We start from the raw sequence: 23,202 nt of genomic DNA, 5'->3' as shown, positions 1-23,202 counted from the left end.
AGTCCACCTGCACCCAAACTGCCAATGTGAAGTGAGATGTGTTATTTTTGTGTAAGATACTGCTGGCATGCCCTTTGGTGTGCCCCCCTGCTGTGTTACCTAAAACTGTTCAAGAAATAAAGTGTTTTTGACAGGAATTGTGTTTTTGTGATTCTCTGATGTTAAGTGAGTTGTGTTATTTTTCTGTGTGGGGGACTGCTGGTGTAATGTGTCACAATGCTTTGCCTACTTGTACTTTGAAAGTGAGAAAATATTTTTTAAAATACTATTCAGTGTGCGCTTGTGTTTTATTCTTTGTTGTGCAGTTGGTTCCCATCATAGAGAACAATGGGGTTGGCTGGCCAGCCATCTCTGTAGGTGGTGGGGGAATTTGGGGGAGGGTGTCTGTGGTTCAGGTGCTCTTTCACAGGGACAAGCTCGCATTCAGGAGCGTGCCCACCATTGTGGCACCCCTGGGCTGTGCATAATTGCCCAGGGAAAGAGAGTTTAAAAGTTCCCATCACAGGGAACAATGGGGGACGGCTGGCCAGCCTGCTCCTGGGGTAGTGGCCGGTGTGGGAATGTTGGGAAGGGTGTCTTTGGGTCAGTGTGTGGCTGGGGGGGTGGATTTAAAAGGGGGACTGTTCCTGTGGCCATAGATGCCACATTCCGTGGGTTCCTGCTGTGGGAGATTTTCCCATAACAGGAATCAATAGAAAGTGGCTGGCCACAGGACAGGAGAGGTTAGGTTTTGGGGAGGGTGTGTGTGGTATTTGGCAGTTTGGGTGCAGGTGGACTGTGGCTGTGGTCATTGGCAGCCCCAATCCCATGTGTTTCTACGGTGTGGAAGTCTTCCCCACAGTAGAAAGACAAAGTGGTGTGGCAGGAGAACCACCTGGGGGGGCATAAAATGGCCCCAAAGTGGGATCAGCTTGGGCCTTGGTGGAGGGTGGGAGGACAGGTGGGAGATGGGCCCCTGAAGGTTGGGGGCATTTTGCATGCAAAATGCCACCCCTAGCCAGACAAGCCTCTCTTATTTCCCCCATAGGAAATAATGGAGAAAGGGGAGGCTAAGAGCAGCATCTTTGGGAGGTCATAAAATGCCCCCCCCAAAAGTGGGATCAGCTTGGGCCTTGGTGGGGGGAGGGAGGACAGGTAGGAGGAGGTTCTCTGAATTTTGGGGGCATTTAGCATGCAAAATGCCACTCCTAGCCAGACAAGCCTCTCTTATTTCCCCCATAGGGAATAGTGGAGTGTAGGTGGATAGGGGCACCTTCTTTGGGAGGCCGTAAAATGGCCCCCCAAAGTGGAATCTGCCTGAAACTTGGTGGAGGGTGGGAGTACAGGTGGGAGCAAGTCATCTGAAAGTTGGTTGCATTTTGCTTGCAAAGTGCCACCCTAAGCCACCTAGAAAGATGACTTGTTTTTCCCCATAGAGAACCATGGAGAGTGTAGGAGGATGGGGGCACCTTATTTGGGGGGGGCATAACTTGGCCCCCCAAAGTCCAATCTTTCTGAAACTTGGGGGGTAGTTAGAGGAGAGTTAGGAGAAGGTCTCCACCAGTTTTGGTGTGATTTGGACAGAACTTGCCCCCCCCAGACTCCCAGAAAGCCGGGAGAAGGTTTTCTCATTGAAAACAATGGCCGAATCGTTTCGGAAATCTCTGATTCAGTATTACCAAAATTTTTCGGTATTCAGAAAAAGTTTCGGTAATACTGAAAAAAACTAAATGGCCCTGATTCGGCATTTTTATCGTAATCAGAATACCGAATTGCACACCCCTAGTTGCCAATCCAGGTGTCCTCTGCGTGTTACATGGGGTCCCTGGTATTATTTATATACGTGCCTAGGAGCTACTTGGGACAAATCTTTTCATAAATGTTGTTCACTCTTTCCCACCACCCTCCTTTTTTGCCTAGGCAGTCTTGTGGGAGGATCCTGTTGTCCCATGAAATTTGCAAAACATATATCTGTATCTCATCCTTATGTTATCTGAGAGAGAACTATGGAGGGAAGAAAAAAGGGAGACATCTTTAACTACTTGTAAAGAAATGAAGGGCCTAAACTTGGCATCATTGGTTTGAGAATGTAATTGAAATACTTGGGAATGCAATTGAAATAATTAGCGATCATTTAACTTTATCTTATATATTAGTCTGAAATGTCATAATCTCATGCCTTTTATATTTGCAAAATATAGTTGAAAAAGTCTACACAATGATGCTAGCAGCAGTCTTCTCTGCTTATCTTTTGAATTGTATCAGATTGCTGCAAGAAATGGCTATCACCTCAAACATCATACAGCCCAGCAGTTTTAATGAAATGAGTGGCGTTTCCTCTTGTGACTTGTTTGAGGCTTTCTCCAACATCACAACACTGTAATCAGAAACGTGCTGCTAGTCCCACCTCAAGTCAACATTTAAGTATTCTAGGGAAAATGTGCTGTGGTTATTCTATACTGTAACATAATTGAGGTGATAAGAATTGGAAGCACATGCCAGGTTTTTTTCAGCATTGCCCTTCAGGAGAGTGGGTATTAAGCTACAAGAGATTCAGAGTCAGTCTTTGAAGTTCACCTCCTACACTCAGGGTCACAATTAAAGCACTTAATACTAGTCTGTGGAAATACTTTCAGGTTGGTAGCTGTGTTGGTCTGCAGTAAAACAGCAAGATATCTGATGAAGGGAGCTTTGACTCTGGTAAGTTGGCATGAAGTTTGCATTATTGTAATTCTGGCCACATGGCAGTATAATATGTTGGCTGAACATTGTCAAGGTTATGTTGTGTTGGAGTCTTCACATTCCACACCATCTACTCAATCAGAGAGAGACCTATATGCATTCTCTCTTTTAAAAAAGAATGTAGTAGGCAACGTCATGGGGAAAAAATTGTATAGTCATTCCTGTCTTCATTTGGGGAAAAAACAGACCTATAGGAAGTACTAATAATTTTTAAATTTGTCAGCTCTAGAGCAAGATTTGTACTCGCATTAGAGCTCTTGTGGAAGCAGAACGAGTGGTGATCACAGTCTGTGTCAAACTTCTTACTGTATCCTTACTTGTGTTTCGGCTTTCACAAGATCTTGTGCAACCAATTTCTGGGCACTATAACATATAAGGAGGAAAGTGCTAGGTGTTCTTGCACAAGTGAAATTGTGCTAAGTCCATTTGTGTTTTCAGTTGTGTGTCACTGTATCCAGCTCAGTGATACAGTGGCATTCATGCACAGACTCATTTCATTTTATCATCTTGGTTCTCTCTTCTTTTCCAGGTAAGTGTATGAAGCTTGTTTGAGGGAGGTGTAACCATGCAAACACTGTCATTTAGAAAATTACCAGCATACTATGCTTACTATAGACGTATCCTTAAAATACAAATACTCTAAACTTCTACAAGTCCAGAGAAATAATTAGTAGTAGATTGCTTGAGGGTAATTTAGCTTTGCCAAACAATACTTCTTGTCAATGGAGACAAAATTTATGAAGTACAAATATCAAGAATCCTGAGTATGCTAAAATCCTGATTCTTTGGCTCTATAGTCTCTGGGAATCAGAGCAGTAATTCTTCAGATTGTAGGACTCTGTTCTTGAACTCTAAATACCAGAAAGTGAAACTGGTATTAGAAGCTGAGTCTTCCTAAGACTTTGCATAAAGAGTTCAGAGTATGATGTAGAAAGGAGCTGATCTCCCTTTTTGTCTTTGTGACTCAAGAATCCTGGAGGAAGGAGAAGCTTGGGATGTAACATTCTACTATATTTTATCTTGACTGCTACTCTGTATTGCAGAAGTAAAAGCAAGGCTGGTGCATTTGCAACCTTTATAAACTTGCCTGCTGTGACTTCCTTGCCGAATTTAATTATAATGGTAATGATTTTCAGGAGCTACTCGTAATAGTTTTCTCATTATTATATATCATGGCAAATCTACACTATTAGTGCTAAGCACAATACTTTTCATTTAGCTACTAACCCATCTTAATGTTAGTTTATGGAATGTTTCGTCTTTGCTTTTCCACTATATAATTAGAAATACAAAATCAACACTGAGCAAGTGAAAGCTACATAAACAGCTCAGAGCTCTTGGCACTTTTAATAGCTTGAAATGCCTCCATTTTTTCCTTGAAACAAGACTGTTTTTATTATAAAATTAAAATAGTCAAGGACACAGCACATGGAAAGAAGGGAATGCATTTCTGCTTAAATAACAGTCAAAGTATTGTTACAAGAAATGCACTTGTTATATCAGTTTTCAGGGAACATAGTTTTAGATGGGTAGCCATGTTGGTCTGCAGTAGAACAGCAGAATTTGATTCCAGTGGCACTTTAGAGACCCACAAGATTGGTCAGAAGGTAGCTCTGACTCTCAAAAGGTTATGCCATGAAAATCTTTCAGGGAAAATTTTACGGCTAAGAAAGAAGACAATTTCATCTTGCTTTTCCATCTCATTTCTTTGTTTTGGAAATTGGAAGCCATACTCTTGTTAATGCAAATACATAGTTTGTGTGTGGACTAAAAGCTCTCTATGGCAGGCCTTTGGTCAGACTTCATATTTTGCATGTGTGACATTTTGTAATGGAGTATGAGATGCATTTCTGTTAACTGCGTTACTGTTTTTCTCCAGAAGAATCAAGAAAGGGAAATGATTGGTGTGTTAAAGAGGGAATATTTTAAAGCACATGTAGTTTGCTTATATCTAAGCTAGAAACATGAATGTTCTGTAGGCCCAGATCAGCTCATAAATGGCAGCCTTCCCATCAGTCCAATTTGCAGGTCTAACCGTGCTTCAATAAGGACCTGTTTTAAATCAACTAGAGCACCTTTCACTGCAATGATTTATTTAGAACTGCTCTGTTTAATAGAACACTGAATAAACGGTATAATGTACTCTAAACAACAAGCGTCATAGCCCTGTGCTCAGTGAACTGTCTATAGTTATGCCACTTGGAAAAACCATGGTCTAGAAGCATGAAAATCCTACTGAATCAGACCACTGGTCCATCTAGTCCAGCATCCTGTTTTTCAAAGTCATCTACCAGTTGCCCTGGAGGGTCAGCAAACTGGCCATAGAGGCCAAGACCTTCCCTTGATGCTACCTCCTATTATTGATATTCAGAGGTTTGCTGGATGTCACTTTGTGTTAAGTCACAATGGCTAGTAGTAACTGAAGGACCTATTCTCCGTGAATCTGTCTGACCTGCCTTTCAAAGTCATCAGTGTTTAAGATCATTCACTGACACCGAATGCTACAATTTAATTAGTCGTTACGTAAAGCACAAGGGAGTATCACTGCAATTTTTTTAAATTTCAGTTTCAAATCTGGGGCTTCCACGCAAACTATGTATTGTTATTTTTTCCCCGTGTGGAGTGTTGCCAGTTCAGATCTAATCTCTTTCAGATTATTTTGTTATCATGAGTTTCAGCCCCCTTCTTCACAATGAGGGCTTCCAGGCTCTTTGGGGCAGCTGTTTTTGCAGTTAACAGCACCAAAATCACGCAGAACACAGTCCTCCCTCTAAACCATCGACCCACTGAGTTTGAGAGCACACACAGCAACATGGTTTGGTGTTTATGGACCTTAAAAGAATGCTTGGGGAAGGCAAGTGTTAGTGATGCAATCATACACTGTTCTTTTCAAGGAGGCATTGGGGAAATGAGACTGTGAGGCAATTACTTGCACTCAACCAAAACCCACACAGACCATTAGTTCCCCTTCCTCTAAGCCATTGATCCAGATTTTTCCTCAGTTACACTGCACACACAAACACAACTACAGACTCTGAAGAGGACGAGTGTCGATGGCTGCACACTATCATGGAAAACTGGCTGACAAAGTGGTAGAGAGGCGGCAGCAGCATTACAAACAATCCAGCTTCATGTTCGCTTTTTCTGCATGGCAGTGCCAATAAATTATAGCCTTCACATTCTCCTGTTGCTGCCATGGCTCTTTGTGCTTTTGACGGTGTTGTGCTGCACATTAATGTGTTCTCACATTAATCGCTGCCAATTTCCATTGCCCAAGGGCAGGCAGATGATTATTTGAATCCCCCCCCCCCAAATATACCTCTGGTTTTTTTCATAAGTTTTCCTTTTGCAGTGGTTAGGCAAAATAGCTTTGGAAAGGGCAGAAAGTTAGCCAGTGGCTTGCAGGGGCCTTGACTTAAGCTTGATGTGGAAGATTTGTTTTTAAGTAATGTTTTGACAGATGCTGGATGAGGAGGAAGCAATCCTAAATGGGTTTACTCAGATGTAAGCCCCATGTTATTCAGTAGTGTTTACTCCCAGGGAAGTGTTTTAAGAATTGCAGCTTACAATCAAAGTCATCCAGAGCTTTTATCAAGTTCAGTTGAACAGATCACTTGCACAGACACACTCTAGCAGCACCTTCCCTCACAGTAACTGATCTTCCAAGTGCCCTGATGAGGGTGCAGGAGACAGACCAGTGCCCAGTTATTGCCACAAGAAAAAAAAGATACGTTCCAAATAGTTCCAGAGCTGATAGGTGGAGAGGGGTCTCTCCTTGTGAGGACCCAAATGGCAGGGAGACAATGTCATTGCCTGGCTAGCGCCAGAAAAAAAAGATGCACTCATGCTCATTGTGCAGCTTCCCCCTTTCCACCAATGGAGTTAGTTAATCATGTAAGGGCTTCCTCCTCTTGGGATCCAATTGGTGAATGCTGTTAAGAAAAATAAGATTCTGTTGTGCTGGACCAGTGCCTGCCTGTTTGCTGCTGCCACTGCAAGGTAAGAACTGAAACAAAATGCACACACTGTTCTGTGAGAGAGTGTCTTTATAATTTGATTTCTCAGATTTGGTTCGCTGTTCCAAAAGCTGCATTAACAAAACGGAACAGTGATTTCCGTGTGTATATCCATCTTGTTTGTTTTGTTTTGCACTCCCCTATAAAGCACATCCTTTTGTCTGTCTTAAATCTATAGCTCATCAAATTCATTGGGTGCCTCCAAGTTCTAGTATTTATGAGAGCTAGAGAAAATGATTATCTACTTTTTCTGCCCCGTGCAGAATTTTCTAAGTAATCTTGATTGCCAACTTTTGTACTTTGCTAGCTGCAATATCCTTTTTGAGATATGATGGCCAGTATTCCAAATGAGACCATATGATAGCTCCATACAATGGTGTAACAATATTGGCATTCTTACTTTCAATCCCTTTCCTTATAATCCCCATCATGGATTTTGTCATTTTCACTGATGCTGAATACTGGGTTGATGTTCTGATTGAGCTATATTCTGTAACCCCAAGATCACTTTCAATCTCGTTTTCAATCCCTTCAACCTCACCAGCATATAAAGTTATGATTTTCTGTTCCTGTTTATATCACACCTTACACTTACCAACTCTGAACTTCATTTCCTATGTTCTTGCCCACTCATCCAATTTCAAGAGATTCTCCTGGATAATAATATGTCCCAAACTTGGCCACTGTGCTGCTCATCCCGAATTCCAAATCATTTATGAACAAATTAAATTGCTTTAGTCCCAGTACCAGTTCTCACTGCTCACTCCCCTCCATTCTGAAAACTGACCTTTTATTCCTACTCTCTACTTCCTGTCATTTTCTAATATTTAATCCATAACAAGGATTATTCCATGACTGCTAAGCTTGCTCAAGACTTACAGGTGTGTTATCAAACACCTTTCACAAGTTCAAGTACTGAATTCCATTCAGACAAGACAAACAGCTTTGTTCATAAAGGGAATAAACTAACGAGATGTCATGTTTGAGCCCTCCCCCTACCCCAACATAGGGCCCAATTGAAAAATTTGTGGGTTTGGAAATCTGCAATTAAAGTCCTATTTGTTGTGATGATTCATGAAGTACATGGGCAAACTGGAGTCTGTTTCTTGCATTTGTATCACAGGGAACTATATAAACTATGTATTGTCGAAGGCTTTCACGGCCGGAGAACGTTAGTTGTTGTAGATTTTCCGGGCTGTATGGCTGTGGTCTTGGTATTGTAGTTCCTAATATTTCGCTAGCAGCTGTGACTGGCATCTTCAGAGGTGTAGCACCGAAAGACAGAGATCTCTCAGTGTCAATGTGTGGAGAAGATGTTAGAAGGTAATTTATATCTACTCAGGAAGGTGGGTTTGGGCTGAGTCATCCTGTAAGAGTTTCTCAGGGTGTGGAATGCTAATGGGGGGAAGCTTCACTGTATCCTGAGGAGGTTATTTTGCATATGAATTGGTGGTTGATATGCTAATCTTATCTTCAGGGCTATTGTAAGATGTAGAGTATTTTGTTAGCCTGGTGTTTTTCAGAACTGGAAACCATGCCCTATTCATTCTTAAACTCTTCTTTCCTGTTGAAATTGTGCTTTTGCTTATGAATTTCAATGGCTTCCCTGTGCAATCTGACAAAGTAGTTGGATGTGTTGTCTAGTATTTTAGTGTCCTGGAATAAGATACTGTGTCCTGTTTGAGTTAGGCTATGTTCAGCCACTGCTGATTTTTCAGGTTGGCCAAGTCTGCAGTGTCTTTCATGTTCTTCTATTCTTGTCTGAATGCTATGCTGTGTGGTCCCAGTGTAAACTTGTCCACAGCTACAGGGTATGCGGTATACTCCTGCAGAGGTGAGAGGGTCTCTACTGTCTTTTGATGGGTCTGAATATTGTTTGTAGATTGTGCTTTTTCATAAGTTTTCCCATCTGATCAGTGATTCCTTTGATACATGGCAAAAACACTTCTCCTGTAGGGGGAAAAGTCCATTTTGACAAAATGGGGTCTTCAGTTGTGTTTTACATGTGAGGGGAGGAAGGAGACTGCAGGGTCACAACAAGAAGCCCAGTTTGTGCCCATCATGAAACAGACTTTTCTGATATCTGTGTGCAGCCTTGTACAGATGTTCAAGTGGAGACCTGTGATAATGCCTAGGGGCAGGATAGAGTGAAGAGTGGGTATCTGCGTTCTTCCTTTTGCAGCCTCCCTCTTAGGCCTTGGCATGTTCTCTTCTGGGCGAACTCCGTAATGATTCTTAGAGTGATCAAGTGCAAGCACATTCCACTTGGGAACTCTCGAGGTTGAGGGATGCTGTTGTTTGCTTTGTCTGGATACAAGGGCACACTTTCCCCCCCTGGCTTGAACTGTTACTGAGTGAAGCTGTTTAATTGTTTCCCATGTAACAGAATGACAAAAAGTAAATATATACCAGCGTTTGAGTGACATAGGCTGGGAACTTGAGTTATCCTCACAAAAGCTGATCAGCAGAATTGCATTCAAAGCAACTGAAGGGATATCCGCTGCAGCAGACTGAGAGTAAAATCACAAGATCATCTATGAACCATTTAGCATTGATCTTTGCAAGTTTGGCAATGATAGGTGTAGAATTTGTAAATAGAGATGAAGGTATGGGGAAAACACAAAAGATGCATTTTTTTTGGAGGTGGGATTCCTGCAAGAATTCCCCCCTCCCATTTTTCCAGTGGAAAAATTAAGAAATTTGAGGAACCACTGATTTTTAAAAAATGCCTATGAAACAGATTTGTTTTTCTTTAGGAATGATTAAAATATGCTAATATTACAGGGTCACCATAAGTCAGTTGTTACTTGATGACACTTTCCACTCCCACCATTTTATAACTCTCTTGGATTAGTGGTGGATATTTGCTGTTTTACTTGTAGAATAAAATATTTGTATTCTTAAATTGCATAAATATGCCCATACAATTTTATATGCTAACTACATTATAAATGATGCATTTTATGATGATAAAGCAGCAAAATAGGTTTAGGTTTGATAGGAAAATTAATATTATGTATATTTTAATTTTCCACAAAACTTGCATTTTTTTTGCGGATAATAATGGAAAAATTGTTTTTCCCCCCATGGCTTTAAAAGCTCCAGAAATTTTACACCTTTCAGTGTGTGTGGTCTAAAAAATTAACCCTAGCTTGTTTACATTTATCACTGAACGTATATCATGACCAAAGGCAAAATTCTGAGACCTGATTTCGAGTGATTCTGATTATTTAAAACAAAGCTACCTGTGTTGTGGTTCAATGCAGATGGTTGACCTGGCAGATGTTTATAGGCAATTAAATGTAAAATGCAATTGTCGTTTGTCCCATTCATTTTTGTTAACCTAGTGAAAATAATGAATGGCCTTTTTTGTTTGTTTCTTATTGTTTTTGGAAATGAATGCACATCCCTGCCCTTCTAGAATGGAGCTTAAAGGCTCTTATTTTAGGACCATTGTATTCATTGTGCTCTTGATTGATTGGATTTGATTGATTTATTAGATTTCTAGCCTGCCCTCTCCACAAGCAGGCTCAGGGTGGATCACAACATCTCAATCACATAAATACAAGAATATAAATTCATAAATAGATAAAACAACACAATAAATATATTATGAAATCCAGTATAAATTCAAAAAATTACAAAATATAAAATTTCTCCAAGATATGGCAGCTAGTATACAATCTAGTAATAACCCTCAGTTAGACATCGGGAGATCTGCCAAGATCCAACCAGCTGGACAAAGTAGTCGACAACCACAATAGGAAAGCTGGCAGGAAAGTTCACCCGTGCCTCAACCATTACCATAGGCCTGGCAGAACATCTCCTTTATACAGGCCTGGTGGAATTGTAACAAGTCCCACAGGGCCCGAGTCTCTATGGAGAGAGCATTCCACCAGGCTGGTGCTGGAGCTGAAAAGGCCCTGGCTGAGGTCAGGTGAACATCTTTGGGGCTGGGAATCACCAGCAGATGTTGGTCTGCTGAGTGCAGTGCCCTCCAGCGAACATATGATGAGAGATACTCCTGCAGGTATGTTGGTCCCAGTCTGCACAGGGCTTTAAAGGTTAGAACCAAAACCTTGAACCTGATCTGGAATTCAACTGGGAGCCAATGCAGCTCTGGCATAACACAAGTTGTATGTGTGCTCTGGTTGGAGTCCCCGTAAGGACATGTGGCACTGCTTTCTGGACCAGTTGTCCAGATCAGTCTCAAGGGCCAGCTGCCCATCATCATACAACTAATGACAACCCAGTCCAAAACTTCAGCCCAACTGGGCGACGGGGCGCATATAGATGTTAAATAACACTGCTGAGAGAATCACCCTTTGGTGGACTCTGCATACCAACGAGTAGCGAGGTGACATGTGCTCCCCAAGCGCTACCCTCTGTCCCCAACTGTGGAGAAAAGAGACTAGCCACTGTAAGGCAGTCCCATGTATCCCCACATTGGCAAGGCAGTGAGTCAAAATATCGTAATCAACTGTGTCGAACACTGCCGTAAGATCCAGTAAGACCAGCAGTGCTGACCCATCTTGATTCAGATGCCAACAAAGGTTATCAATTGTTGCCAAGTAGGCCCCCTCTCCTGCTTTAAGGCCTGCCATGGACTGTGCCAGAGTTTCCTGCATTGCTGTTTTACTGCTACACCAAGATTGCCATGCACGTGTGCGCTCTAATACACGTGTCAGTTTCCTGCCTGCTTGTTAATTACCTTGCTGCTGCAATAGACTGTGTTAGTTTCCTGACTCCATGTCTGGATGACTCCACAAAGGACTTTCTTCCTGGCAGCCCTGCCCAGACCTATATCTGGACCTCCCAGTGTGTGTTCGGACTTTATTGCACATGTGCCCCGTGCCTGCATTGCCATCCGCCATGGACCGCGCCTGTTCCCTGCTATGGACTGTGTTTTACGTGCTGTTCCCCCTGCCTCCATGGAAGCCTGCCTCATCTGGACCCAAGCCGCTGTTAGCAGCCGGGCGCTTGCCGAGGAAACCTCCAGCGAGCCTGGCCAGGCGCTCCCTGGTCAGTTCCCGCCTGGAGCCTCCTGCGGGCTGGTCACCGAGCTTGCCCTCACTACCGGGCAACCTGCTAACCAGCCCCCGCCATGCCCAGCCGGCGACCATGTTCTTAGGCAGCCAGAAGACCAAGAGAAGAAGCCTGCTTTGGGAAGCCATTTTGGAGAAGCGGACACACCACGTCCGCAGCGAGAGAACCTCGCCCCGCTCTGCATATCTTAGGAGCCACCCCGGAGAAGAAGCTAAGTGCCGACCATCCCAAGCACTTAGAGAATGCATCTCAAAGAAACCTCCGCATTCCAGAGCTGATGACATCAGGACAAGCCCTGTCCGCTGGAACATCCATTCAGCACGCTCGGATCTCCCCCTCCCTCCTTTGTCCCCTCTTCCTGAGGTGTCACTCTAACACAATCAGATTACCAAAGTGGCCCATCTAAGACATTCAGTAACCCATTAAGGCCTTTGCTTTAGTCCATGAGAACTACCAAGTACAGCACCAGCCCCAGGGTATGTTTTGGGGTATTTAAGTTGGTCCCTCAGACCGCATGGTGCTCGTGCCATTCCTATCCAGACCCCTTGCTGTCTCTCTGTGGATCCAGTGCTGGCATTGGACCACCTCGCTGCCGTGTCTTTGCTCCGCTTCAGGATTGTAAGTATCGCCCTTATCATCGTGGGTACCTGCTCATGCGACCGTCTCTGTATTTCTTACTCTGCATTTCCTAGTTCTTGTATGCTTTCTTGTATGTATGTGCAAGTTCAGGCTTACGCCACACTATTAGTAAATACACGTGTTTATTGAATCTACTTGTAGTCTGCCTCTTTGTCACTAGAGTGTCTGGAATCGGGACCTCCGTAAACGTTGGTTAGATCCGCGCTAATTTTAGTTCCAGACTGCTGAGCTAATTTCCCCATTTAAAAGAGCAGTTCTGGTAACACTGTGAGGGCGACCACCGCCATCTCCATCCCACTTTGACCAGTGGGATACCACTTTGATCAATGGGATAAACAGAATGCAAGAGAAATGGACAAAAGAGGTTGGCAAGGAAGGACTGCTTTCATCTCTGGACTGTTTGCCTTGCCAGAATTTAGTCTTTATGCGTAGATGGCCATTGCATGCTTTCCTCCATCAAGCTGGAATGAGAGCCTTTCTAACTGTTGCACTGTAAGCTTTAATCTTACCTGATGCCCAGTGAATTCTTATAAAGTGTTACCCTTTTCTAGTTGTCAAAACCTTTCTGTAATATATAGGCCACATCTCTTGCCCAAGCAACTTGTCCCTTCTATGGGCATAAACTGACGAATCTGCTGTGCTCATCAACTGATGGATGAGAAACTTGCATGCTGGATTTTTGGATATGGGGAAGGGGTTCGGTGGGAGGGATCAGGGATTGAATGAGCCATTGAGCAGATTAGATCCTTGCACACAAAGAAAGAGATATTCATAACAATTTAGAAATAAATTCTGCAACTGTCAACTCTCTGACACTTTTAATGTGGGATGTTGGATGGTTTGGTACTCAGCCAAGTTAGAGTTGGCACACTGTTCGTTCTTTCTCGCTATTGCATTTATATAGTATTGCACTATGATCTCCTTTGTACAGTGCTGATATAGTTGTCATGCCTAGTTTTCTCATCTTCTGGGTAGTGTTTACTCATTGTGAAAACTGCTGCTTGAAGGCAAAACACTGTAAAATGTAATCACAACAAATACCTTGCAGATCTCTTGAGGAAAGACAAAAGTATTGTATGTAGTTTTAATTTTGGGAAGTGTGTGGCAAGCTCAGTATATCTTATTTCCCTGTGGCCTTGTAAAAGATTCACCTCCTGTTTAATATGCAGCCAGTTTTTATTAGAAGAAAATGTATTGTTGTACAAACGGCTCTAAACATCAAGCTAGCAAAAGCCAATAAATAATAGGAATTCTGCCATGTGACATTCCTGCAAATGGAGATCAGGCTGAGTGAAAAAAGAAAATTAGGCAGGAAGGAGAGAGAGAAAATCGTGCTGGAAACTGAAACGGCATCTATGATGGATCATATCCTTGCAGGTAATAGCTATGAATTGTTGGAGAGTAGACCAGTCACAGAAATTGAGTACCTTGCAGGCAATTACAATAACTCCTTTCAACCAGTTGAGGGCTCAGTGGAACTTTTGTCTATATGAAAACAATCTAAATTTTAGTCCTCTTCAGTCTTGATCTAATGTTAATTCTTGAACTTTTGTATTCTTAAATGTGATCATCTCTGGTATAGTGCCTTTCCCTGAACTAAGAAGTTGGGTTACTTGATAACTAAGCTTTCGCAGTATATTGTCGAAGGCTTTCACGGCCAGAGAACGATGGTTGTTGTGGGTTTTCCGGGCTGTATAGCCGTGATCTTGGCATTTGTAGTTCCTGACGTTTCGCCAGCAGCTGTGGCTGGCATCTTCAGAGGTGTAGCACCAAAAGATAGAGATCTCTCAGTGTCACAGTGACAACAGTGTCACAGTGACAACTGTGACACTGAGAGATCTCTGTCTCTTGGTTCTACACCTCTTAAGATGCCAGCCACAGCTGCTGGCGAAACGTCAGGAACTACAATGCCAAGACCACAGCTATACAGCCTGGAAAACCCACAACAGCCATCATAAGCTTTCGCAGGTTTGAACAAGAATTTTTTTTTTTATTCTAGACTGGAGTAGATAGATTCATAACAATGGACTGCTGCTTGCATTACATGGCTGCCATGCACACATATTATATATAACCAAATATTTACATGTTCAGAGGTATGTATTTAGTACCTGTCTGTGTTCAGGGAGTCAGCAATTCCTCCGAATGGCATGCATTTGCGCTGCGGCTCTTGTCTCGCTAAGCCATATGAAATGCTTTGCTTCTAAAATTTATTTTCATTGCAATCATGTAACTTCAAAAAGTGGCCGAGGTCTGCCTACAGTTAACTCTGCTGTAATGAAAATGCTTCCCACTATTGGCCCACTATTAAAGTTTCTTATGGTTGCTGTGTTGCAAACCATAATGCCGAATCTTTAGGCCTATGACACAAAAGAGAAAGGCATATCAAATTGCATAAAATCAGGGTGTCAATATCTACGTGGTGCTGCTGATACCTGTAATGATGGCTAATCAGACATGTTATATGGACATTTTTGTTGCAATGACCTTGTTTGTTTATATGAAGATTCTGCAATAATTTCTTGATATTTTTAAAATCTCTTTTGAACATAAATTGTCTTTTTGGCTTGTTTTGGAATTCAAGCTGTTCTGTTTATATAGTGCTTGAAAAAGACCCTTTAAGACCCAGAATCAGAGCAAAAGCAACTTTGCCACTCATCACTGAGGCTTATTCCCAGTCCTGTGCACCCAACCTCCCCTTCCTGTTTGTTCTCAGTGTGGTCTTCTACACCTAGTTAAATTTCTTTGGACCCCAAATATTCCTGGGTATAAAGGCAGCAGCTGCAGAGGTCCAGTTTACATACAAACCCTCTAACACCTCTACCCAGACCCACTGTGGGGAAGCATTCCATCAGAAGGCCTTGCATTCATCTGATGCCCAAGCAGGTATTTCAAACAGAAAGAGAGGCTGCTCCTAGTGTTTATGTTACAGAGCTGGACTTCATAGCTGGACTTGTACAATTGCAGTACCTTGATCTCCGATCAGTGGGGGTAATGATAGAGACTGATTTGGTAGGGTTTTTCCTCATAGTGGCAAAACAGGCATACAGCTCAGTCTCTAATATCACCTCCCTTGGACCTGAGGATTTCCTGAAATCAAGAAGAACATGGTGATAGTAGGTCACCACCATGCCAGTCTGCAAACATGGCACTCTGTCTCCATTCTGCCTTAAAAGTTCAGTAAAAGGCAAAAGGGAGAAAAAGCACCAAGCATACAACTGACGAAAGGCTGGTGGAAACTTTGGATAAAGAAGTATAATAAGAGTGAGAAACTAAGTTTACAGATACTCTGAAGAGCTGTCAGTTGTTGAGAGTGGCAAGTAGATATTGTTTCCTAAATCTTATGTCTCAGAAATTCTGTTGGTTTGGTAAAGCAAGTTCTTTTCTGCTTAATGCGTATCTATATTCCATAACTTGAAATGGAAGCCCTGGCTTCTTGCTAAAGCTCACTTATGACTTGAAGCATGGAGATGAAATTCTCAGTATGCAGTTATTCTGCACACCTACCTTACCCTTGCTGTTTCTTTTTCTTGTATTATTACAACATGCTGCTTCTGAATGCTGTCTCACATGGGGGCATCCCCTGTCCTGTGGCTGTGCATGTAACAGACTACAGAGCACTCCTGAACATTTAACTTAAAATGTACTGCAGGATCAGAAATCGCTTTTTGTTAATCCCTGGCTGCTGCTTATGCTCCTCTGTCTTTTGCTTGTTCCTTATATCTGTGCCTTCTTTGCTCTTCTCAGATTATGCACTGACTGTAGAAGCTGTGAAGCTGAAGCCGTTCTTCATGGCTGGGCACACCTTCGAAATGACATGCAAGGTGTCTTCCCGGAACATCAAAAGTCCTCGTTACTCAGTCCTCATTACAGCTGAGAAGAATCTGAATGACCAATCAAATCCTAATGGAACTACACGCATCATTTCGCTCAATCAAGATTCAGTAGTCAGACGGGAAGACTGGACAGACCAGGACCGGGTGGATGGTGTGGTCTTAGAAAAGGTCCAGGAGAATGAGTTCCGCTACAGAATGTACCAGACACAGATTTCTGATGCTGGGCTGTATCGTTGTGTGGTGACTGCATGGTCACCAGGGGGTGGAGGCATGTGGCGAGAGGCAGTCAATGGTTTATCCAATCCCATCCAGATAGACTTCCAGACTTCAGGTCAGTACCCAACTCCTGTACAGCAATGGCTGAAAGAACATAATGAAGGCCACTTGTTTAAGTAGTCACCACCATGACCTACTATGCCAAGGGACCATAACTTCCTCAGTTCCTTTATTCTGCAGATGCATCCCATGTCGCTTTAAGAGATAAGTAGTATTTAAGGAATGTGGAAAGAATTTTGATGCAGTTCCAGAATGGAATTTGACATTACTTGCAAGTCAGGAAATTTGCAACTATTCTTTGTGTAGGACAGATTGGGCCCAGTTCCTTCACATGTCTTTTCATATGAAAACGATAATAATGGATTGAGTCTGTGTCACTAACTTCTGTTAGTTGCCCAATGCATACATATTTTGTTATACCCAACCGCAGTTCACAACTTTTTAATTTCTGCCCAGTCAAAACTACCTGTATTGATGCAGGAGGTAGCTCTTTTCTCCGTCCTGCTGCTCTTTGGGGTTTCACAGTAGCTCTGTGGGAGCAAAAATAGTTGGGCCAATAGTTCTGTAAGGTCATTTAGAACTAAGTAGCCTTGAATTCAAACAATGCTTGGATCACGTTGACCCTTCTGTGTGGAAGGTCAGGCAGGGGACACTGCATACTACTTGGTGTAGGGAGGCTAAGCATTGCTCCGGGTTCAGTTTTTTATCCCTAGTGCACTGTGTGCTAATCTGAGAGTGTATTATGAAAATGATGATATTTTGACTCTTTATACATTCAGTAGTGAGAACAAAGCAGTGTATCAATTCTATGCCTGGGAAGCGATGTGTTGATCATACTTTCAAGCTGATTCACTAGATAACAAAACTTTCAGTGGGTAACAAACCACTTTTCGCTAAACAGAAAGCAAGCAGATCATCCCATCTGGTAGCAAAATGCAAATGGTAACTCCATTGCAGCAGACTTCTAAAAAGCAGATTTGTTCATAGTATTAGTTTGTCTACTTATAGTTGAAATGGGACTAGACATAATAAAGGGCAATGCTATTATAATTTGCCCCTTATTTCCCTCTGTCTCAGTCTCTTGGTGCATTTTCTCCTCTTCATTGAGAGACAGCTGTCGTTGTGCTAATTTCCCCCAGATACATGAACAGGAGAGGTGATGATAAATAAGAGCCACTACATGCAGCACTGTGGGTACATTTCTGACATAAACATTATGGTATAATGAAAAGACATAAGTGGATATGAGCCAAGGAGACAAGACCAATTACAGTGTCCAGTGGGTGCACATTACACATCCCCCAGAGTTTAGGGTAACTAAATCTCCCCTTCAGATTTGGAGCATTCACTTGAACTCTGTCATGCCCATGGTGCAGTGTTCATTGTGAAGTAATTCTAACACACTGCCCAGTCCTGGCTTAGACCATCAGTGGTCCTACACATGGATTATTTCCCTGCTGTGGTTTTGTTTAAGGGGGGGGGGGAACCTGAGATGCTTTGTAATGCTGGAGAATGTCAGCCTTATTCAATGTAGGCAGTATCTTGTGTGTACATCTTAGAATCCAATAACGAAAGGAAGAACTATTGTTAAAGGAAATCCTTAAAGATTTTCACATAAAAGCTTTTAGTGCTTGTTGCAATAGACTTCAGCGTCTGTATTGATTTCTTTTAAAGCTGGAAGGACTTATTTGGATTGGAAGACCTTCGTAGTACTGGCTTGGCTTCCTGCCAGAGCTTTTCTTGGAGCATCACTTTGTCTGAATGGTTTCAAGTTACAAGGAAAGCTCTTCATTGTACAAACACATCACAAAGTGCAACCTAGCTGAACTGCAGGAGGTCTATAAGACTGCTTTTTATCTGTGCAGTTTGGTGGCTTTACATGCACTCTTGCTCCAGTGATTATGATTTTTTTTTATTATTGCTACAGGATTCCTGGCATGCTATGTGGTTTTAAAAATCTTTCCATGAACTTCTACAGATAAATGTAGCACAAATTCTTTCCAAAATCAAAAAGAGTCCAGTAGCACCTTTAAGACACCAATTTTATTGTAGCATAAGCTTTCGAGAATCAAGTTCTCTTCGTCAGATGCCTGATACAGAGACTGGTCAAATACAGAAGAGGAGGAGAGAAAAGAGGCAATTAGGGGGAGGAAGGGGGAGGGTGCAATCAAAACATTCCTTTGCTAGTATATGTAAACATCTCCTTTTGGTGTGTGTATCAGTTGGCTTCAAAGGAGTTTGCCCTGTTAGTTTGTAGCAGCCAAACAGCTAGACCATCCCAATTCCAATGCAGTATGCGCCTTCGATAACCACAGCTCTCCCTGCCAGATGCATCTGACAAAGAGATCTGTGGTTCCCGAAAGCCCACGCCAGGTGGGCTTTCCAGTCACAGATCTTGCCAGTTGGAGGGTTCCCAGTTCATCCCATCTTATTTAGTAGCGAATTTAAAATTTAATCAGACCAAAAAATCCTGTATTCTATCTTTCATATTTTCTAGCCAATCAGAGAGGCAAGTCAGGATTCTTCCCCCATTGTCAGCCCCCATGAACTGGTATTTCATGGCATACTGCTTCTGAACACCGTGACCTGGATTTCATCAGATCTCAGAAGCTAAGCAGGGTCAGCCTTGGTTAGTAATTGGATGGGAGACCTCCAATGAAGACCAAGGCTGCAGAGGTAGCACTGGCAAACGACCTTTGTTGGTTTTTTGCCATGAAAACCCCACCAGGAGTCGCCATAACTCAGCTATGACTTGAGGGCACTCTCTACCACCACCACTACTGGTGAACATGGAGTTCTTTTTCACGGTCTCTGCAGTCATACCTATGGGCTATGTGCCTCTGCAGACTACATGGAATCTTCTAAAGCAGCAACTTTAATGGCACTGGCTCTACCTTCCCCAAAGGCAGCACCAGAGCAGGCAGCTAGAGGAGAGAGCTTTACCTTCCCACTGAGTTCCTTTCAATTGCCACAGCAATAGCATCACTTGGATTGTTAAATCGGTAGCTAAGTTTTCTCAGCCCTTCTCCTTCTAAATTTTCCTACTTTTCTGTCTTGTGGATATCTCAGTCTCTCCTACTGATCCATGGCATGGCAAAGCATACTATTTAAAGTGTTTACAGTGGGATGGAAATTTTCCATTCATAGACAGCCATGATTATTGCTTGTTCTGTTTGGGCAAGGTTGAATCCTGCTCCAATTGCCAGAGATGCATTAAATGGACATGCTGTAATTGCTTCACCCATCTGAGAGCCACTTTATGGGAGTGTGTTTGAACAGTTTTGGTTTTGATGACTTAGTCTTCATAAACAGCAAACAGACCAATCTGTCTCCCGCACCCCCAGATATCACCACTATCACTGGACCTGCATGACACAGAGGTGTCTCCTTCAAGCAGCATCTCATCTGTGAACAGAGGTGTTGAAATTTAAGCACTCAGTGTGTTCCCTTTCAGAACCAGCTGAGGGCGGGAAAGAGAGAAAATTAGGGCAGTGTGTCAGCATTCAGCAATGGCACAAATTACCTCTGAATTTTACCATTATCAGAGTGCAGTACTTCAAAGCTCACCAGTGGACACCACCATCCTAAGCCCCAGTACCATCCTCTGTAGTGGTACTGGACAGGATTCAGTATTTGATTCCTATTCTCAGAGCACCCTTCATATAACAGGAATCATCCCCAAGGTGAAGGAATCATCCCCGAGGTGCAATGAATAAGCTCATTTTCAGAGGATATATCCCGGGATATGCACATTTCTAAGAGTAACATCAGTGAGAGTGGGTTCTGTGTTCCTATCGCTAACCATTCTGATTTCCTTTTTCACAAGAGAAATTAGTCTTGACATTTTCTTCCCAGAATTTCCAAGTTCTACCGCATTCAGGAACTTATTTTGCCAACTGTGACAGAGTTCTAGATATTCACAAGGCTTTTGCTTTCTATGTTGACAGGTCTTCCTGAGAAAGAAATGCAATCTATTTGTGTTGCTGTGATGGTACAGACAAGGGGCAAAGGTACCCTTTTCCATATAATGAGCAATTTGGTAAACCTCTGTTATGCCCCATCCTGGTTATATCTTTTGGTTTGGTCTTTCCTCCTAAGGAAGACATGGCTGCCACTGAGCACCTTGTTTGCCCTTTCCTGCACTTGTAGTCTGTTTTGAGATGGGGCAGACATAACTGTACACAGTATACCAAATGTGCCTACACCGTAGATTTCTGTAATGGCATTGTGATCCTGGCTGTTTTCTTTCTATCCCTTTCCTAATATACCATAGCATGGAGTTTTTCTCTCTTGCTGAACGTTGAGTAGATATTTTTTACTGAGCGGTCGACCGCACACTGAAGTTCTCATGCCTGATGGTTGTTGTCAGTTTAGGCCTCAGAGAATTTTACATGGAGGCAGTATGGTCTAGTTGTTCATGCTGGACTAGGATCTGGGAGATCCAGATGCAAATCCCCACTCTTCCATGGACGCTTTCTGGAGGACCTGCGGCCACTCACACACTCTCGGCCTAACCTACTGCAAGTGGTTGAGAAGGGAAAATGGAGGAGAGGAGAACAATGTAAGCTACTTTGGGTTCCTGTTGGGGAGAAAAGTGGGATATAAATGAAGTAAATTTTTAAAACCCAATTTTTTGTTGCCCGTTCCCCTAAACTGAGCATAGCCTTTTGGAACTCTTCAGTTGCTTCTGTTTCTGAATAATTTACCATATGCATCCTTGACCCCTCTCGCTACTTACCCCTATCATTTAAAAGATACTGATTGCGGTGGGGCAGCCCAGTGCTTTTTTGCTTCCATTATGCAAAATGTCCTTTGACTGCCCATTAATGTTTAGTCAGAAGAAAGTTCTGTTTATAAGCTAGAGCGTATAAATTCAGAACAAATATCATCTACTGTATATGCTTCCTCCTGTAGATCAACTAACTCCAGAGGAGTTAGCCATGTTAGTCTGTAGTTGCAAAATAGTAGAGTCCAGTAGCACCTTTAAGACTAACCAACTTTATTGTACATAAGCTTTCGAGAACCACAGTTCTCTTCATCAGATGCAAGTTCAATTAACTGTATTTGGTTTTCTAAAATGGGAACTCACTGGTACTCTTGAGACAATTTCATAGTCTAAAAGTTTTCCTCCTAGGAAATAATATTTGATTGGGTTGCTCAAAACATCCTTTGATTGATTGATCACATTAGATTGTGAAGGCTTTCCATATAGTCTAAACAAGTCACAGCCTGTCTAAAGATAATTCAGTGCTCTTAGTTACTTTACTTTCTTTGCTTCATAGTTCATAATTAATAGTCTGATTCTTGTTCAGCTCATTGCATTTCCCCCAAAATGTTTGGATTCATTTAGAAACCTGAGACCAGAACACAAGGCATCAACTTCTACTCAAGGCTGGTATGGTTATAAACAAAGGTAAAGGCACACTACTTGATCAGCAGGATCAAGGGGTCTGGGGGTCATTTTTCAAGCAAACTTCACAAAATTTGCAGGGAACCTTCTCTGGGTTCAGTTTGGTTCTGGGAGGATTCCATTCCCTTGCTTCAGTTTGCTTCTGTTGGGCTAAATCGTAACAATTCCCCTTCAATTTGGTTTGGGTTGAATGAGTGGGATTCTCCAGTGGAGTTTGCTTGAAAAATGCCACCCCACAGCCATCTGGACAGCCCCCAGATAGTTTTCCCCATAGGGAATAATGGAAAGTGCCTGGGCACCTTCTTTGGAAGCCCATAAAATTGGTCTCTGGGGTCCAATCCTCCTGAAATTTAAGGGGGTCTTTAGAGGACAGCCAGGAGTAGGTCCCCTGCAAACTTCATGGAGTTTGGTTAAAAAATGACCCACCCACCCCCTCTGCAAAAAAGGCAGGAACTGCTGTTTCATTGCAGGGAAACAGCAAAAGAACAGCCAAGCCTTGTTTACCGAATTAATTTGATGACTTGAACTTGGAATATCAAATCTGATTCAGTATTGCCTATTTTAATCTGGAAAAAATGAATTTTACCAAATCAGCAAAAATTCAGCTTTCTTTTTCCAAATTCTGGACCGAACTGCACACCCTTTGCATTATACCATTTTTGTATTATTACAGTATGTATAGAAAGATGCTGAGTAGCATTAAAAGGAACAATTTACTTGTTGATAGCTAGTTCTTTCTCTTTGGTTTCTGTAGTTTTTGGTACTTGCTGTACTGATGTTCTATACTTTTTGTGATTGAGGTTTTTGGGTATAGAAAGGGGTTTTTTTCATTCTCTGATTGATCCGGTTATTGTATGAGGTTGCAGATAGAACTTCATGTTGATCTTGAAATGACAGGGCAACTCTGACCTCTTGGCAATACTGTTTGCTGTGATTGTTAGTGTTTTTTGGGGGGGGGGGTGAGACCCTTGTATTTCCCTAAGCACATACAGCAGCAGTGCAATGGATCTGAGGACTGGAAACATCAGGTTGGTTCAAGAGTGCTTCTTTTTAGGGGGCTGTAGATGTATGTGAGTAGAATGAGGCACAGCTATGGGAGCCATCTTTAGGGCAGAGATTATAGATAAGGGGGTGGCTGCATAATCTAGTTTAATGGTTTTGAAGCCCTCTTAAGACATGCCATTCAGTAACATCCTAGAGATTGAATATGAGGTGAGTATGTAAAACAGCTGTGAAAGCAAGAGGGCAAAATGTGTCT

General features: G+C 42.4%; 1 protein-coding gene across 2 annotated transcripts in view; it reads left to right on the top strand.

The window, feature by feature from the left end:
* The window catches only part of PTGFRN (prostaglandin F2 receptor inhibitor), a 115,765-nt gene that overhangs the window by 72,522 nt on the left and 20,041 nt on the right, over positions 1-23,202 (top strand). For both annotated transcript variants that reach the window (XM_054974027.1, XM_054974028.1), the window contains exon 6: positions 16,170-16,589. In XM_054974027.1, the coding sequence (XP_054830002.1) occupies positions 16,170-16,589 (420 nt within the window). The remainder of the gene's footprint in view (positions 1-16,169; positions 16,590-23,202) is intronic.

Source organism: Eublepharis macularius, chromosome 3, assembly GCF_028583425.1.
Source record: "Eublepharis macularius isolate TG4126 chromosome 3, MPM_Emac_v1.0, whole genome shotgun sequence".
In the NCBI taxonomy this organism is placed as follows: domain Eukaryota; kingdom Metazoa; phylum Chordata; class Lepidosauria; order Squamata; family Eublepharidae; genus Eublepharis; species Eublepharis macularius.
Note: the sequence above shows the minus strand (reverse complement) of the source record. Positions and strands in the feature narration are given on the sequence as shown.